This window comes from Pomacea canaliculata, linkage group LG2, assembly GCF_003073045.1.
Source record: "Pomacea canaliculata isolate SZHN2017 linkage group LG2, ASM307304v1, whole genome shotgun sequence".
Taxonomy (NCBI): Eukaryota; Metazoa; Mollusca; class Gastropoda; order Architaenioglossa; family Ampullariidae; genus Pomacea; species Pomacea canaliculata.
In genome coordinates this window covers 11190988-11210812 of record NC_037591.1, presented here as the reverse complement: position 1 = coordinate 11210812, position 19825 = coordinate 11190988, and the positions used below count along the sequence as shown (strand labels likewise).

Below are 19825 nucleotides of genomic sequence, written 5' to 3'. Positions count from 1 at the left end.
TGATTGACCTTGCATTTAGGAGTAAGATTACAGCCCTATCAAATTGTTATATGGTGAAATGCGAAGACAGAATCAGGAAGAATAGTGACAGTGAAAATTTTTTCAATTAAACGAAAAAAATATAATTATATGCAAAGACTTTACCGTCTTCTCTTTCCCTTCACTTCTGTTTTTCTGTATTTATTCCTATTCTGCAAACCCAGCACTCACACAGCAGAAAGTTAACTTGCAAGGGGAAGCTATCGAAACCAGCTCTTTGTTACTCTGCTTGTAACATTTAATTATCTCCCTTTGATGTGCGCTTCGTGCCTTATGTCTGATGATGCGACAGTACTGCCTTTCCCGAATTGTTCTTTTTCTGGGAAATGGAAAGATAGGTTTTTGGGTTGCCTCACCTGGCCTGTAGGTGATCTGGCTGCATTCAATGGCGACACCGTCGTAAGCTTTGGCGCGGACCGGCGCATTCTGTACGTTAGAGAAGTCGGCGAGATCTGACCCCGCAAGTTATAACAAAGTTTATTTTATAAAGCTATTAAACATGGTGTAAGATATAACACACCTTATGCTATTAAAATATAATACACCTGGTACTATCAAAGTATAACACATTATATTATGAAGATACAGCACAACGAAAATAACATATCTAACTCTTACAAGCAAAAGTATGTTCTAACAAGATAAACTGAAGACGAGCTCTTCTCGTTTTAGACACATTTATTTGGAGTAGTTCTTAAAATTTACGGTGGACTTCGTCCTTTTGTGTTATTACCTATACGAACTCAGAGAAAATCAGAAAACTTGCAGTCGGTACTTAGTCGTACTGTGGCGTAGTTACTAAAACAGTCAGAGGGAGACTATTGCTTCCTTAATACTAACATCCAAAAGAAATGGCGACAGAGCTGGAGATGACGGTTCCGAACTTGTTTCTGGCCTCACACCGGTAAGAATCGCTGTCCTTGGCCTCTACCGGATTCTCTATGATCAGACGGCCGTTGATCAAGCTGTAGCGAGAGTCAGTCGAGGGCAGAACCTTTAAGAGATGCACAACGCTGAATTCGTTAGGCAGGGCTGGAGTGGGAACAGTCTCAGATAACAGTTTACAAACAACGCGAATCAGCAATTATGACTAAGAATATAGACCGGAAATGAACTCAGTGGAGACAGACTCTATGACACAAAATGACACTAAGGAGTCTCTCCACTCTCACTCTCACATTACCGGTTGATCAGTTCCCTCACATGACCTTTTAAACTTTTTGAACTGACCTCCTCGTCAAAAGTTTTCCCGCGGACCCATCTGTAGTTTGGTTCTGGAGTACCAAAGGCTATGCACTCCAGCACTGCAGGCTCCCCCGTGGAGCTGACCACCACCAAAGAATTGGGCATCGAGATGAACTGAGGGCCTCGCTCTATGACGCTAACACCTGTAGCGGGCAGGCCGAAGTCTGCAAATACCAAAAATACAGATCTAGTCAGGACAGGAGTGAAGTTCAATAACGATAACGGTGACATAATCACAGTGACGACAGGTGGGTGCGGTGACTGATTTGCTACTACTACCCATTTCATCATTATATTAAATAAATTTAAGAGCACATATGTAGTCTCCACATCATCTGCTGACATTAAATTGTAGTACGTGGATGTGTATAAACTATATTTATATGTCTGTTGTTAAGTTTATTTTTGTCGAATTTTTACTCCGAAGTTGGAGGAGGAGGAGAAGGAGGAGAAGGAGGAGAAGGAGGAGGATTTAGAATGTATACCTACCGAAGTCCCGGCTTTGCTGCAGAATACGATATGCTTCAACTTTTGGGATCTTGCAAATAAATGCATTTTCAATACCTTCCGGTACAAGACTCCATCCAAATCCCGACACTGCGACCAAAACAGAAACTAATATTAAGGTGATGGTGATTTCTTTGTTTTATGTTTAACATCTCTCATCGTAAAACTTCACCGCTGCCTGGAAGTGAACGAATTAGAACAGCTACCGGCTTAGAAGAAAGCCAATAACAGGAGACACAGGTAAGCACCGCTGAAGAGGTAAAGAAAACCGCCGAACGTTGCGGACCAATATTTAAATATTAGGGCAATCCAAATAGTTTTTCATCATAAAGCTGGCCTGGTAATTTTTTCTACAAAGGTTCTGATTTTCTTTTTCATATAGCTGTCAATACCATATTTCCTTATTTTCAAACTGTCGAAAATCTATTGAGAAATGGGCGATATCTCTCATTATTTAACTAGCGTGTCCTAAAAGTTGTGCCCCTAGTTCAGATCCAAACTATCTAATCCACCTTTTTCTGCCATGTCCAAAGATAGATATAAAATGGGAGAGGAGGAGGTGGGAAAGAGAGGTCTTTGCTACAGCTCACCTCCAAAAGTGTAGGCAATGGTAGCTGACGACTTGTCCATGGTGGCATTCGGTTGTCCTGGCAACCAGAACTGAAGGTCGGGCCGCAACGCCGACGACGTGGCCACCCACTGGTACGGGAGAGCCCCTACCTGCACTGTGTCCTTGCTAGCCAACCCATGGCCGCTGGTCAGCCACTTCCGGCTGTGAAGGGAAATAAGGTCTTTGCGTCACAAAGAGTCTCGGTCGGGAAAGGAGAAGGAAGGTTGAAGGGATTTCTAAACGCAGACACATGACAGAATGAGCAAATGCAGTAACAGAGATGTAGATGCTAACCATTGAAAAGGACTTTTTGTTCCTTAAAAAACCCCATCTCAACTGGCACAAGCCTCTTAGTGTTTATTAACAAAATATCCTTCTACTTATACCACTTACTGTAAGGGATCGAATTTTTCCAACCAATTTTTAATGAAGTTGTGCTCTTCTGCCGATGTTATATACACCAGACTTGCTCCATTACCCTGAGGTGGCAGCGAATATAAATGAATTTGGATCAGAAATTAATAAAAATGAAGTAGTTTGCTTATAATACTTCGTTATATCATTTATCGTTAACTTGTAATGAATCAAAAGTTATAGAAAATAAGAAAATTATTACATGTGTTAAATATTAATGAAGGAAACAAAGAAAGAGAAAGAGAGATATTGACAAACAAGCTTTTCTAAGTTACCTTATATATATATATAGATAGAAGCCTCATTAAAAAGGAAATGCAGAACAAAGAAAGAACAAATACTGACATTACAGTCTGAATTGGCACTGTCAAACTTGAGAAGGTTAGTGCCAGAAAACTTGTAACAGAAGTCTCCATAGGCATGCCATGGGTCGGGACAGTCTGGAATGAAAAGCAGAAACTTTTTGCAGACACAAGATGCCGTATTTTTCAATATATTGTACAAATTGTGTGACTTGCTGGCTTCTATATCCAAGCTCTGTCATAAAATATAACTGTTTTTCTGGCTTCTTGTTAAAAGGACTTCCAAATTGTAAACAAATAAAAAGTATCCGAAGCCAGCAGAGGAGGTAATTATAGTAAATACGTGCGTGCATCTCTTTCCCACTTTTCAAATCAGTTTTAATGTTACTGACATGTTCGGGCCTAAAAACACAGATTACATATTTACATTTGTCACTGTGTCGGCATCAGACTCATAAAATAAATGTACCCCGCTAAATCTGCCGTTCGCATTTTTATGTCGAGACATGTTTTCATCTGGGATGTTTCCACCATGCTGATCCCGATATCTTAACATTATTCTGAAACTATGGGTTAGGGACTGCCTCTTCTTGGAGCCGACGAGCTTACTACCAATAAGTCATAATGTACTGGTGATTCCTTGTCACCCCAAACTTTCCGCATTTTGTCATAATGGACGTTTTATACTTGCTCTACTTTTGTTTAGTTGAACTGGTTTAAGTTGCAGGTCTCATCTTGTCACGAACTTGTATTACTGGACTGCTTGCAGACGATTTTTTCCAGTTATTTATTAAAACAAGGCTGGTTTATACAAAGCTTCCGGTTTAGTCACATTCATTATTTAGCCTCGCCGAGACTAACAGCAGAGAACTTTGCAAGAGGCTAAGCGGAGAGACAGCAGTCCATCTATACATGTCCGTGATGTAATTTAATTTAATTTGTGCACTTGTAACGCGCACATTACTGCCCCCAGCTCGCACTCTTTGCGCTAAGCAATAACGATAAAAGAAAGACAAGACAAGGTTAGGCACACTGAACACATGCGGTGAATGAACCCTTGCCATTATACGGAATCTTTGATGTCAAAAAATAAAATTTATCATCCAAAGATATCTGAAAGTTATTATGACATTTGTATGGAAGCTCATCTCGCAATCTTCGGTGCACTGGCTCAACTTTCACAGGTAGAAATATCGTTTCATCAACACAACTCTTATGAGAGCAACACTCTAATGGAGCTTTTTGTGCAGACACAAAGCTTCCCGCAGATCAAAGGGCAAATATGAAAAGTGAGGGAGAGGAGTCACACTCTAGCCATTTAGGCAAAGCGACATCACTCTTTATATTAATGTGTCATTCTAATTTATTCTAATCATGTGTCGTGCGCGTTTTGTATGTCATTGTGAGTAGTATGACCGTGTGACAGGTTGAGCAAGTTCTAGTAGCTATCCAGCAGTTTAAGACCAGCGATCCTTACCTACGACAATTTGGCCTTCCACAGACGATATTACAACGATCGTCAAGAAAAGTAGCGGCAAGTGGGACCTCAACAAGCAGCAAAGCAGCATTTCCAGGCCCTGAAACCAACAAAAAATGAAGAGATAGATAAGTGCATGTGTCTTACGAAATGTAAGTCACGTTTTAACATCATGCAAAGGTATTTGCCAACAAACTCATTTACCACATTGTGAATGGAATTTTACTGTGATCTTGCTAAGATCATTCACAATTTCACACTCAAGTAGCGGTTGTCAGCCAGGTACGCAGCCACAAAAGTATCGTAACGGTTCAGTGCCTATTAAAACTTTCTACCTTTCCATGTGAGATAATAAGCTATTATTTGAAGCTATGTGTGTCTAAGTAGTGTTTAATAATCTAGCAAAATTCAGTCAGCGTCAGATTACCCGCGTTTGTCAACCGAATGTTGATGTGGGTGGGTGAGATGTGTGAAGGGGTGCAAAACGCCGACTTCCATAATATATTCCATTATAAAACTGCAATATTCAGTTTCACATATTTTCATTTTCCAGGCTTCACTGCTTCTTGTCCTCAGTTTGACCTTAGACGTGTAGGCCAAGTAGAGTGCAGCATTTGTTGGCTGGTTGGAGCCAACAAAACAGACCCTTCGTGACCAACCTGTACATTTTTCACTCAAACTTTTCTGCTTTTATCATATTATGTTATGTCGCTTATCACTGACGTGGTCTTGAACAACACTGCACTTCTTCAATAACTAGTCGGGTGTAAGTTTTTCGGACTTCGGTCAAGCTTAGCGCAAAAGTACTATTTCCACAAGTCTGTTTAGGCACCTCTCTTCCTCTTACAAACAACACCATGCACATAAAAATCACATAACAATCCAGAGACGGTGTAAACAAAATATTTTCTGTTGTGAAATAGTTTTGTTCGGACTGGAGTCGGAAAGAAAGGACTGACAAACAACCTTCGTGGGCTTGAGATGACAGTATGTTTATGCATCACCTTCACAGCGTGAAAGACAAGTGTGTTTACTTTTTGTGGCTTGTCTTGTTTGTGGAGCTGGAGCTGCAAAACTTATTATGCACTTCTGGGATCATGAGGCTGGTGTCTTTATAGGAATGAACTCCCTTTCTCTGCCTGGGCGTGAAGTCATCTATCAATCTTTCACTAGGCAGGTGTAGGGTCCTTGTCTGTAACATACCGTGTATTCACCGACCTCTGTCGCTAGATGCACTCCTTTAGCTCTCGTCTTAAACGTTTATCATGAATAGCACTGACAGATCCTTTAAGAACCTTTTCATATGTGTGTGTGAAAGAAAGAGAGGTGCAAGTGTGTTTCTGCATATTTTTCGTTTAGCTCAGATAATATTTTCTGTCTTTCTATAATATAATAAAATAAATACGTATAGTCTCCGTGAATATACAGTTTTCAAACGGCAACTTTTACAAGCCATCCACAAAAACCCCAGTAAACGCTTTAAGAGCAAAAATTAAATTTATTCCACATATCTCTTTGAGAAAAATACAGAAATGGATTTCCCTTCCAGAAAAAAAGTTTACACATTTATTAAGATGTTTTCTTACTATCATAAGAGTAGGAAATAGATACCATTATAGCCTAGCTAAACTTATCCAGCCGCTGTTCAGCCATCATTCAATCAAAACACATCGCAACCACAACCTGTCTACTCCGATTCGTCACGAGACAAGAGTTTCCTTGCACACGTGAGCTAACACTGGGTATATTTAAAACTACAAGGTACATACCCCGTGCACTGGAATAAAACTTGCTATAGCCACCACGCAGCCATCTTGTAATGTTAGAGAGGCCAACATCAAACACGAACAGATAATACCAGTTTTAAAACAAAATCTCATTATTTCGCTTTAGCCGCCATCATTCCGTCTGTTTGGAGTTTCACCGCAGAAATTTCCAGATGACCCATCTTGTAATACAGTGGAACCTCGGTTAACGAACTTAATCCGTTCTGGAAAGCTGTTCGTTAACCGAAATGTTCGTTATCCGAAACAATTTTTTCCATAAGAAATAAAGGAAATAGATTTAATTGGTTCCCAGCCCCTGTTGACTCGCTATTTGAAAGTTACAGGCTGTATATATATATAGGTATTTGTTTTAATGAGAACATTTATAATGCAATATAAACGGAGTTAAATAAACATAAAAACATTAACGAAAGCATTTAAACATCAGAAAACTTGCCGTTGTGACGGCGTGGTTGGAAGCAGGTGTGGGGAGGAAGGGGTGGAATTACTGCTTTGAATCCCCTCTCCATGAGCACACGTGACATTATAAAATCGGAGGTGACTTCCCTTTTCTGTAGCTTTGAGGTTGAAGAAAAAAACTTGTCCACTGTCTGTTCCTTCTGCCTTTTTGTAAAACTCTTCGGTAAGACGACATCACATATCCGACAGACGCATGCCACCTTCATACTTTGAAATCATTTCCTTTTTCAATTCATTTGTTGGCCGCTGCCTTGTCATTACCTCACTACTATTAATTGCTCTTAATCTTCTTTGGAGCCATGATTGATGATTATCTTATTAAAATAAAGCACAACAATCACTAAATAAGAAGGATGCGCACAGGTAAGGAACGACTGATCGTAACTGTGTCTCGAGCGCGAATGATGACATGTTGGTCGGTCACGTGAGGTTCACGTGGCTGTTCGTTATCCGAAATTTTGTTCGCTATCGGAGACAAATTTTTAACGAAATTTTTGTTCGTTATCCGAAATTTTGTTCGCTATCCGAGACAAATTTTTAGCGAAATTTTTTTTCGTTAACCGAAAAATTCGCTATCCGAGGCGTTCGCTAACCGAGGTTCCACTGTATTTGGTATCGTCACTATGAATAATAACCTCACTGTTCTGATCTTTTGCTCAATTCAACACCCCCTTTAGCCAGAAATCTTCACAATCTCTGTGTCAGAACATCCCAATCACACACTATAAAATAAATTTCTAAGTGTCTTGAAAACATAATGTAGTGATGTCAATATGAAAAGAAAACTCACCGATTATTGAGACAGAATAAACACGTCGTGGCAAAAGTTGTCAAAGGCAGAGAAAAATGCAGTTTATAGTATTCCGCTCAGCTTCGAACTAATTCCCTTGTGGTTGCCAAAATCAGATGGAGGGGACAAAAACCTTTCCTTCATCAAGAACGACACGGGCTTTGTAAGCACTGTGCTTGCCTGTCACAGTAACTTGATCGCCAGCCACTTAAAACACATCTCGCGGATCTCGTCTCTACTCCCAGGCACAGTCTACCCAGTGTCATTCCAAGCAGCGAGATGTCAAACATTCGGGTGACTTGCGATGTCAAACAGGCCGACGATGGTGACGTCACGTTCATTTTTCACTGACAAGTTTCCGCGGTAAAAGAATGTCGGCCTCTGAAAGCCCCCTCGGCAGTTGCCCTTCGATTCCCATTAAACTGAAAGCTGCTTCAGTGGTCTGCTTGTTTGTTGTTCCTTTTCTTAAAAAATAAACCATTGTATACTTTTGCGAATATACATAGTTCCATCTCTTATACCATCTGATTATGTTCTTTCTCATACATGCATTCGCCAGTGTCAACATGGTCGGGTCAAATAAGGTCAAAACAAGAGGTCGCGAGGTCAAGGTGGTAATTCATCACCAACTTAGACCACCATTGCGTATAACCGTGCTTATAACCGGAGTGAGAGGGAAAAAGTGTGAGAGAGAGAGATTGTGAGAGGGTGGGAAAACAAGTGCATGCGCTCATGTTTTCTAAAGTTGTAGTTCCATTCTTGTTGCAAGAAGCTAACAGCAGCTTGACATGTGCAGCTCAGAATGTTAATAACATGTTATGGTTACCGGTAATTATCACCTTTGAACATTAACATGTCATCTTCCCCGAAGCAGTAATCAAGCTTTACAGCTTGAAGCCAAAAGCTTCGACTCAGGTGATTAGCAGGTAGGGAGGCGAAGCACAAAGATTACAGTACCTAATGGTAGTTTGTATAGGCATAGAGAATTTTAGTCTGTACGTGGATGTGATTTCAAGTCTCTAGGCATGTCAAAACTCAGGTGCTTAAATCATGCATAAAAATTACAAACATAAACATATGGAATCGCTCAGGCTTCTCTTCACAAAAATGATCACATCTGGAGTATGCAGTCAGAATCTGAAGGCAAGAAATTGTTCATCGAAGAAATGTTAAATCTCCACAAGATATAAATTATACAGATTTGAATGTTCGCAATATGAGGTAATGACCAGTTAGAGAACTAATTGAAAAGTATACATTTTACAATTTTTAAAATATTTTTTACAGTTTGGCAGTCACAAACTACGCAGCCTTTTAGCACAAAGAGTGCTTCTGAAAATATAATGTGTAAGAGTTCGTCTACATTGCTCGTTTTTGGAAAATCCTCTGGATGAAAGCTCTACCCCTACCCTGCTTGTCGGGTGATAGTGTCATGGCATGTACACCCCTTGTTTCTGATGCAACGAAGTTTTATGGTTCAGACCTAGGCTTGCTGAATTCTTATAAAGTACCGATTCATGTGAATAGCTTCAGTGAATAGCTTTTTGTTAAGAGTTTTGTCATACCGGATACACAAGAACACATATCGGGTGAACGGCGTATGTGAGAAATAAAAAGTGTCTGATTATGAAAGATTTGTGTCCTGTTCTACTTGTAAGAATTACGAATAAATATCGTCATAGAGTGCATCAAGGGGGAGAGAGAAAAAATCGACATGCGAAAACCCTTTGGCAAAAGAAAGAGTAGCATTTGCTGACAGAGTAGAAGTCTGTGTTATTCACGACTAGAGTGAAAGGGATAAAACGATGAAGACTCGAGTGCAAGAGCTGAAGGTCTGATGAACGATGAGAAGAAAAAGGCTATGACGTCATGAGTGTATCCCGCGCAACCTTCCCATGGGGCCCTGTGTAAGATTAAAGGGGTCCTGTCTAGCTGTCGTGTCCTCCCACCATCCCTGTAAACGCACTATACCTCTGTCTAGCGCTGATGCAGGGAACACGAGATGTGACAAGCAGAACACAGGACAAGGACAGAACAGCGCGATGTATGGCTTGCCTGAACGCTTCCCAGAGTGTGAGTGTGGTCTGTGCTACAACATAATGAAATGCAATGACAACGGCAAGATCCAACTTTATTAGTCCTAGGGAGTCATTATACTAAGGAAGTGTGTTCAGTTACAAGAGTTACAAAAATAAAGGCCGAACAAGTGCTAGTTACGAGATAAGGATAAGTATGAGATTCATGGGACACTCAGAAACACTCAATCTTACGTTTAGATCGTTCTTAAGTCACACCTACACAATTACATACCCATGCATACACACAATGGACAATTCATCTATGGCTGAGACTGCAGCGGGCACAAATGACTTCAGGTGCAATGTGAGTAGGGGCTAAATGATCCGATAATGTGTCCCGAAACGAAAATGTCATGTAAGCGTGACTTCTGTTTATCACAAAATATTTATGTAATGTGAGCGTAAGGGTTTGAAAAAGATGCAAATAAATGACCCAAGTGTTAATGTATTATGAAGTGCTTATTCATGTCCTACAGGCAAAAAACACTGAATACTATCTATGTAACAGAAAGACACAGCCTGCAGACATCTTGATAATGACTTCATGAGTCCTGACAAAAGCGTTTTGAATACTAATCTTCTTAACATCACCTTCTAGTACAGGTTTGTCGGAACCTTAGCAATTTTCTTTAACACATCATGAAAATAGAAAAAAAAACCACTTGTACAAAGTGAGGATAATAGTCAACTCTCGACAAAGTTATGTAGGTAGTTATGTAGATAGCATGAAAGCCTTCGACAGCAACAGGACGTTGTCAAGAAAGTCACGGAATCACGTATACATCACGTAATTATCACGCAGGAAGCATTACAAGGTGTATCTCTTACATCTCCTATAATTGTTTCCTTCGTAATTTTCTTTCTCTCTCATTTTGTCCATTATTACACATCACTCACAATATTTACCAATATCGCCGATATTTTAACAGTTATCTTTTGTCACAGTTTAATAATCCCCTATGCGGACAGTTTACCTCAAAACAGATGTGTCTAAAATGCTCCCTTGCTCGTTCACTCACTCACATTATTTACTTTTCAAAGTCCCATTATAATGCTAATGTAAGCACGATTGTAAACAAGTACAGTGAAGGTCACATAGCCAAGTAACCGTCAAAAGAGCAGAGAGCTGAAATGTTTCACAGTTGAAACCCAATCCACTCTCTCCGACGCCGCTTAATGTCCCCGATTAATCAAGCACACAAAGCTGCAGGACAAGGGTGTAGCCGAAATAATGAGAGAGACAGAGGGAGAAAGACGGGGGCCAGATAGGACGGCACAAAATATTTACTCCAGGTGGTTAGGCATGACGAGGGTGATGGTGGCGGCATGTTGTCGTATTTGTAGCTGAAGTGGCGATGGTGTTAATGTGGCATCAATCCTAGTATTCTTAGAATTGATAATACCCTGAGCGGTGGTAGTCATAGTCTTTGCGAAGAAAGCAGTGGATGACGTAGAGGAGGAGAGGAAAAAAGAGAAGAAGGAATGTAAATGAAGGGACTTTCAGTGGCGCTGGTGTTGTTGAAAGCGGAAAAGAGCCAGTAATTAAAAATTAAATTAAAGAAAACAGAAAGAAATAAAAGTCATGTAGTACGTGGCTGGGGTTTGTTGCGAAAGACCAGCATATCCGGCTCATCCTATTAATTAGGTGTTCGCCTGTAATTCCGTGGGTGCAGTGACGCCATTAATCTTCCTGAGGACTGTGATGGGCTCGTTAAGGGGGCATCGCACATGCGCACGTCAAGCTACGCGTCCGCTTGCTGTGATGTAAGCAGACGGGCGTGAAATAGATATTGGAAGAGACGATGATGAACAATTGCATTTTACTTATCAAAGTTTGGAACGCGGCTGTGTGCTTTGGGAAGAGGGGAATCATTTTTTAAGTTATGCCTCTTCATACATTTTACATTTATTTTAAAAACTAGAAAGAGTGAAAAATGAAGGACCCGAGTGACAACGAGACGGGCGGTCGTTCGGACAAACAGACAAAAAGATAAAACACCCTTCTAGCAGCTTTTCAAGCAAGTGCAAGAATTGCGCAGTAAGAAAGCACTAAACTCCATCAGAGTTGTAGATTAAGCAGCAAGGTAAAGAACTATAAATGGTTTTACAACCATGACCCGGTTGTTTGAGTAGACTTTCTTTTTTGCCATTCTATGTAACAGTAAAAGACAGTATAAACTCACCCTTTAACTGACAAGCTCGTCTAACAGTCACTTTTCTTCAAAGGAGGATAGGACTACTTACTTCTTCTGTGCGAAGGATTGTTGCTTCACGGGAGGCGTCCTATAAACAGGGTGCATCAGTTATTAATGCCACTTGAACTCTTTTTCTCACCTCAGTGTCAACGTGGGGGAAAGGGGGTAAAGGGGGAAGAGGAAGACGGGTGGAATGGCAACACCAAACCGCCAGCCCGCATGCGCAACACTGACGTTGGTTATTCATGCTTCTGGTTCTTATGCACCGAACCATTGCTTGCGCATGACAGGAAGGTGTCCCGACATGCAAGCACACCTTCACGGCATTGGGAGGAGTGGTTGATTTAAACTTCTGTATCTTCTTCAGAGCTAGTCATGCGCAGTTTTCCTCTTTTCCTTCTGCTCATCGCTATAATCTCTGTTTGTGTCCCCAGCTTTCTTAATGATGCGGAAAGTTATATTAATGTAAATTTAGAAGTTCGAAAAAACAAAGATGGTTCGCCACATTATTTTGTAGGAAGTGAGAGCTACTGCCTGCTGCTGTTTATTGAGAAACAGGATGGATGGTAGGGTTTATGGGTGTCAGCCGGTTGATACAGAAGTTAATTGTAGCACGCGTTGTCCTTGTTCTGAAGTGTAGCCAATCCTGTTATGTATTTCATCGTTTCACCTAGCTCATTCGTCATTCCGTTTCCTTAACGGATGTCAGCAACAAACAGGGAAACATGGCCGTTTGCAAAGTCACCTTCCCTATTTTTAAAAAAAAAATCATTTAGCTTATTGTCATATTAAAATAAAACAAAAAGCAAGCATTTTGTGTCGACTCAAACTGTCAGAGGGTAAGACAGGCTATGAGTCGGCAGATATGCATGAGCAAGCAAAGAGAGACTAAAAGGGATAAATAATATCGTGAAAAGAGAACTAGCAGAAGCTTAAGACGATTAACGAATTTACAACACCTCGGTACGATTTTCTTTTCAACACCCAACGCATACAGAATAAGTGAATTGATATTGAAGTTTCTTTTGATCAAATGGAATTTCAGTAAAGCGATGTTGAGAACCAGTTATTGATAACCTTCAAGTACAGCCCTCGGGCAGGTGCTGCTACGTTTATTAAGGTGCTAGTTTCTCAATGACACGGTTAAAAAACCTCTTTGCCTCTAATGCATTTCTGTGCATGTGTCAACGACCTTCGCTTGAAAGGCTATGCACGGATGGATAGTCAAATATTTAAGTACTACCTTCGATAACCAGCTTAAAGGTGAATTCAACACTGACATAATCATTCATAGAAGCCAGCTACGCCAGTACCTCCTACGGACACTCAGGTCTATTTCTCTCAGTTCTGTCATTCTCGGTCTTTACTTTCTGTTTTTATCTCTTGGTTTCCACAATAGTTGTTACCAAATCACCGGAACTAAGCAGGGGAACTTACCAATCTTAAGTAATAGGCAACCCTTATCCTTACTATTAATAAAGTTGTATTGATACGGGAGGAACACGTATTATCGAGGTTATACATCTTGTCTCAAGCATTGACTATTTCCTTTAACGAGAAAGTGCCCATAAACTTTATTTTCATAGAGTAATCTTTAACAGGGCATCTTAATGGTAGAAAAGAGATACAATCACTCGAGAACAGGTCAAAAGCATTCCAACTTCTACTATGTAAAGCAGGGGTGGGCAATTAATTTTCCCAAGGGGCCGCATGAGAAAATGGGACGGTTTTAGAGGGCTGGACTAATATAGTTAACTCAGTTTTACCCAATACTGTATATATAGCATATATACTGGCGGGTAGGCCAGCGGGCGGGCTGGTCTGAGACAGGAGGCGGGCCGGCCCTTGCCCAGGTCTGATGTAAAGAGTGAAAGACTTCTGAGAAACCAGATTTTTAAAAAATAATATGATTGACTACAAGGAATAATTTGAAATTTAAAGAAGGTCCACAGTGAAAGCTCTTACGGCGACGATGTAACAGAAAAATAAAGTACGGAGAACTGAAAAAGTTCATGAAAAAACAAAAAACCCTAGAAAACAAAGCCTTCAGTCAGCAATGTGGTAGAGAGAAAGAACCAAGTATTCAAAAGAGGGTGGAAAATGTGCTTTATAGGTTGACTTGGAGGTCGGAAACGATAAGGCAGAACGAGAGCGGCATGAAGAATTCCTGGATAAGAAAACGACCAACCTCCAAGAATTTCGAGCTTAATAAAGGATGTAAAGTAGATTAGCAAGCGCAAGGCGAGGACACCCCCTCAGGCACCATTGTTTAGGCCCTATGGGGGTTATCAAGCATGCAGCTGGAAGGACCGCAACTTTGGCATTATAATAGCCTTATCAGGAACATACAAACGTAGCTACAGTAATGGCTGGAGTTGGAAAGAAGATGAGAAAAAAATGCAAGACAGTTTGGCTGCCGCAAAATATATTATCCAGTTTCAGTCAACTTTCTCTCCCCTTACCAAACACAGCAAAATCTTTCTGGGAAAAAATCTCTAAGGAATATTTGATTCTCTTTTAACTAAAATTAAATTAAAATCGAACTATATAGGGTCAAATGTGTGTAGCGGGAATATAGCAAAGTCCAGGACTATGTTAAAAAAGCTACAATGTTACTGAGGAAATACATACACAAGCATACACGCACACAGGCTGTCATATGTACGCAATCACACTTACGCCCACGTCAATGCACAAACATAATACACATGTGCATGTATTCATGCATGAGCAAACATACATAGACGCAAGCACACACATATACTATGCATACATCAATATACACTTTTACACACACACACACATGCGCGCGAATGCACCCTCACATACACATCCAAGCTCTTTAGGTGAAGTGTTGCGTAAATATTTTTAAAGTGGCGAACTTTTCTCCTGGGGACTGGGCATAGAAGGCGTAGAAGGTAAAATATCTTCCCACCACTGCTTTACCGAGGGAGACTGCTGACATACCTTATCGCAATGTCATATACACCTTCATTTGTTCCTGTCTTGCTGCTGTAATATTAGCGTCTACAATGTCAATGTTTTTGTTGTTGCTGCATGAAGCGTCGACGCAATCAACGTCCTACGCGATTAGAGTCAGTGCTTCACTGGAGAGGTTTGTTTTGTATAAGGGGCTGGGTGGAGAAAAAGAACATAGTCTATGGGTCTAAAGAAAGATCATAATTTTAATAGAGATTTATGCTTAATGGTTAAACTCTATTAAGCTGATTAAATAGACAACTTGGTGCAAATCGGATGTTGACCAAACTTCAACTAAAAAGGCACATTTTGCTATCCCCACTCGCCTACCAATAGAGTGAGGGGTCGTTGTTGATTCGGACCTCGACCGATCCAGGATGATGTTTCCTTTGCGGCGAATATCAATGGTCTTGTTTCTGGGCTTAAATACTTAAATTGGTGGTGCCCATCTTTCTCTCCAAGGGAACCATAGCCGATGGGTCGACCTGGTCGCGAATACGCAGACCCTGGGCCCTGGCCGATATCTTCGTTGTGGAAAGTCTTCGCCCGCGGGTGCTGTGTTAAAATCATGATTTTCTGTAGGGCTTGCTCCCTTAACCTTTATCTTTTCCAAGAATGTTCACAAGGCAGTGGCGCTATTTAACTTGGCTAGGATTGTGGTAGGATGGGGGATGGTGAATGTTCCCCGCACCAAGCGATGCAAACATAGTGGAGTGGAAGCGACAAGATAACCACGTGGCTTCATAACTAACTAATCACAAATAGCTAACTAATCTCGTACTTGAAAACGTAACGGGCTTGCAATAAGCGTACTAATTTATGCGACAAAATACTAAATGCATTAGTTATTAGTAAAAAAAATTATGAATGACTGAGATTAATCTACTTGGTCTCTGACAAAGCTTACTGTCATAACGTTTATGTATGTAGTCAGGAAACACCCAAAGTTGCGCCACGTTACCTAATGCACGTTCACACGTTAAGATTTCACAAGTTACAATAAATGTATCTGTGAACAGACTCTAAAACTCATAAAGAAAAGCTGGCATTGCAATTTTCTGTTTACTGCTTGCCAGAACACATTTTTTTGAAAAGAAGAATAATGCACGTCGCCCTACTAAACTTTTAAATGTCAGCAGTTTTGCAGGAGCCAACTGCGCTTAACACTCCTTTCGTTGCAATTTAGGTCTCGAACACAAGGCTGCCCATAAAATAAATTTTTATAGATTAAAAAAATCAACTTGGATTCGTCTATTCAAAAGTTGCCTTTGTTCCATTACAGGCAGCGACGTCGTAATGGTGTCCAATCTACCGCTTCGTAAGCCTGGTATAGAAAATGCCAGTTGTCAAAAGCGTGAGCAAAGGGAAACCTGTTGTGCAGTTGCTGGGTGCACAGGACCGAAGCATATCAATGCACAACCCTGGTGTGTCAGTGAGAATAAACTTATGTAATTTATTTCCGTGAACACGTACAGAAGATTCACGTTCTGTCGGTAAATTAGGAGTGTTGAGTGAAGTTAGAAATGCACTGTATGGGAAAGTGGCGGCTTTGAGTAAAAAACAATGTTTTAGAACCTTAACTTCTTCTATACAATAAAATCTAATGAATACTTTTCCTCAATGACTGCAGAAGAGATATTGTCACTGCTATCCCGCTGAAAAGAGTATTGCGCCATTTGGATGCTTTGGTATCTTGCATGAGGCCATCACATTCTCTCTTCTTTATTTTTTTGGGGAGAAGGTGTAGGGAAGTATATATTTAAAGTACTGCATTCCAAGCAGAGAGAATATATCCTTCATTTGTAGGATGAACTTTATATATTTATTCGATAAACAGGGTGTGTGTTATGCATGCAATTTCTTACAATGGGTAACATCTGATACCCTCAGGAACTCATCACTTTTACTTGCCTATTCAGGCAATAACCATTACAATACTATTCCGTTTAATTTCAAACAAAATTTTACCGCAAAAAAAAGCAAACTAAGCAAAATCAATATATATATATATACCTCTTTAAATCTTAGTTTGAACAATTCTTTATCTACATAATTCCTTTTATACTGAGTGCAGCAATTTATAAACAGATTCTAAAAAAATATCCCAAAATGTACTTATTTGACTAAATTGACAAGTTTGCTGTGTGTACTTTTATTGCTATATTTCATTGTTTTCCTTTTATATTTATATAGTCTATGAGTATTTATGTCAATGAGGAAAACTGGTGTGTATGTTTATACGTATGTATATGTTAACATATATTTATGTCTGTAGATTAATTTTTTACATCGCTCACAGACTTATATGTGTTTACACATAATAAAAGTCTAAGACCTGCGTCTACAGCTAATATCCAATCAGACACAAAAACTCTCACATCGGGTGGCTAATGCAAAACCATTCTGAAGTTAATGAGTTTGAGTCTGTTTTGCCAACTAGTTATTCAGATTTTGTTTTTTGTTTTTTATTAGGTTTTTTTTTTTGTTGTTGTTTGTTTTGTTTTTGTTGGTTTTTTTTTTTTTTGGTTGTGTTTTGTTTTGTTTTGTTTTGTTTTTGGGGGGTAGTACAAACTTAGTTTTGAAAATTTACATTCGGCTTAAATGCTTGATGGCCTAACATACTTTATTATCTTCTTCTACTACGACTGCTAAGATTGTCCGGAAATCATATCACTAGATACAGCTCACTCAGTGCCATTCAAGTGACGCGACTCGTTGGAGCGACATTGTGCTGTACGAAACGTTTGAACGTTACAACACTTGCAAGACTCTAAAATTTAGAGTACACTTGTGCTCTTTAAAACTGTAAAAAGAAAACAACAACAAATGAGTACTGCAGTTGGTCTTTAACTGAAATTAAAAGTTTGTGTTCCCATGCACCCCGCCATACAACTCGTGTAAAGGAATATGTCAGCCGCAGTGAACGCGTAATAAGCTTTTAATGCCGTGTGGTCTTTCGTGCCGACTCTTTCATTGCAATGGGTGGAGTGGTGGAGCACACTAGACTACCTGACCTTTGCAGCTGTTCCTGTCCAACGACAGCAACATAATAAAGTCAAATAAGAGAGAAGTGTGTGGGGAGGTGGCTTGGGGCGGGGGCAAGAGGATTTGAGCTTAGTAATTCGACTTGTGCTTATGGTTCAGGAATAAAAGGCTTTTCAAAGGGCAACTGGTCTGAGTCGACTCAGTTCTGCCTGTGCTAATAAATAGCTGTTAGGTCGTTAAGCACACATCTCCTGAAATAACGGAATTCAGACTGACGGGGCAATCAGGCAGAGAACAAAAATTCGTGACAGTCAATTGATCACGGACTCGGAAGGTTAGCATACTCTCGGCGAGGAACATACTGCTTGAAAATCTGGGATACTGTTTGTCAGGCACATTAGTTACCGCATTCTGATAATAATAGAAATAAGTTTCTTAACTCCATTTGATAAATAAAAGACTTTTTCCCTCAGTTAAAAGAATAATTATTACGATTACCATGTTTTCTGTTCAGACACATCTTAGGACCACGCACTGTCATGAACACAAGCCGTCTTTTATGTCAATGTGGTCTTCTAATTCGGTTTGTAAGCTCGGGGTGCGGGTAGGCTACAACCGATGCCCAAAATGTGCGATCTACATCCTACCTGCACTCTTTTAAAGGTGTTTAGTTAGTTTATATGGCAAAAAGCAATTTAAATTAGTTTGTGTGTCACACTTCAGCCTCGGAGCAAGACATAGACAGAACATGATTCCAGATCATGTTTTTTTAAGCGTGCAAATAAATGTTGACTGCCTTTCTTAGATACAGAAACCGAGTTAACTTTTGTTTAAAGACTCACTATAACCTCATATCAGAGGTAAACAAAAACTCGACTTACCCTTAGTGAAAACACTGGAACGTAGTTGTTAAAAACATGTCTTTAACATTCCTCGACATCGAGTGCGCCGGGTGACTCACTTGAGAACGGTAGCTTGTGAAGAATTCAATGTAAGGAGTTGCGGGCCAGAGTAAGTTGGCCTCGGGTACAAAGACCATGCCAAGCTTGCGGCGCGACACGCTCGCGGGTACTCAAGGGGTGTGTCCTACGACTGCATACAGCGAACAGAACCTCTAAGACAGAAAAAAAACCTGAACAGTCTACTTAGGATGTAAATTCTCATGAATTTAATGAAATGAATCTCTTCTGCTGGTCAGACGGCTGCTTAACAAGCAAGGGAGGATTGTTTGGAACTTTAGCAGTGCTGTTGTTGCCATTCTTGGCTTTATAGGATTCCCTGTAATATCACTTAATTTAATGTTAACGAGTGCAGTGAACTGTAAAGCTGTAACCACTTTTCCCACGTCTCTTGCTTTCTTACCATTACTTTTAATGTTTATTAACTGCATGATCCATTGACTGCGAACTCAGATCAGGTTCTCGGGTCCTTTTCTTGATAATGATATGATAAATGCTTATATATAAAGCGCCTTTTCCCACCAACGACGGGGGAGCTCAACTTGCACTAATGCATTCATGAAATGCGTGTCACACATTACCATTAACGCACACACACACCACGTGAAGGAAACCGGAGTACCCAGAAAAAGCACCCGATTCTCACGGTCGTGGTGACAAGCCCGTTAGCCACTGCGCCGCCAAAGGCCTTTATTCCCTATTTACACTTTTTGCATAATATATCAAAGAACAGACGTGAATGGCTTGCTTCTCATTTCTTATAAAAGGCTGTGATTTCTACGACCACAAAGATGTTTGAAAACCAATGGAAAGAGTGCATGGTTGCTTAATTTTAGGGGTAGGAGAGAAGGTACTGAGTAACCTGTATCACTGTTTTCGAAGTTTCTCACGTGCAGAAAAGGCGATCTGTGTTGAGGTCTTAAGTACCCTGCGGCTCTGCTGTCCTGGGTTGAAATTTCCTCTCGGGCTCTGCACGGGGTACTTGACCACAAGAGTTGC

General features: G+C 40.3%; 1 protein-coding gene across 1 annotated transcript in view; it reads right to left on the bottom strand.

The window, feature by feature from the left end:
* The window catches only part of LOC112556412 (contactin-3-like), a 31628-nt gene extending 12686 nt beyond the window's left edge, over positions 1-18942 (bottom strand). Inside the window, exons 1-9 of the mRNA XM_025225400.1 lie at positions 18749-18942; positions 4595-4694; positions 3161-3255; positions 2795-2880; positions 2382-2563; positions 1774-1881; positions 1270-1448; positions 880-1033; positions 396-491 (exon numbers count right to left, since the gene is read on the bottom strand). Of these exons, the coding sequence (XP_025081185.1) occupies positions 396-491; positions 880-1033; positions 1270-1448; positions 1774-1881; positions 2382-2563; positions 2795-2880; positions 3161-3255; positions 4595-4685 (991 nt within the window). The 5' untranslated portion in view covers positions 4686-4694; positions 18749-18942. The remainder of the gene's footprint in view (positions 1-395; positions 492-879; positions 1034-1269; positions 1449-1773; positions 1882-2381; positions 2564-2794; positions 2881-3160; positions 3256-4594; positions 4695-18748) is intronic.
* Positions 18943-19825: the final 883 nt, after the last annotated feature.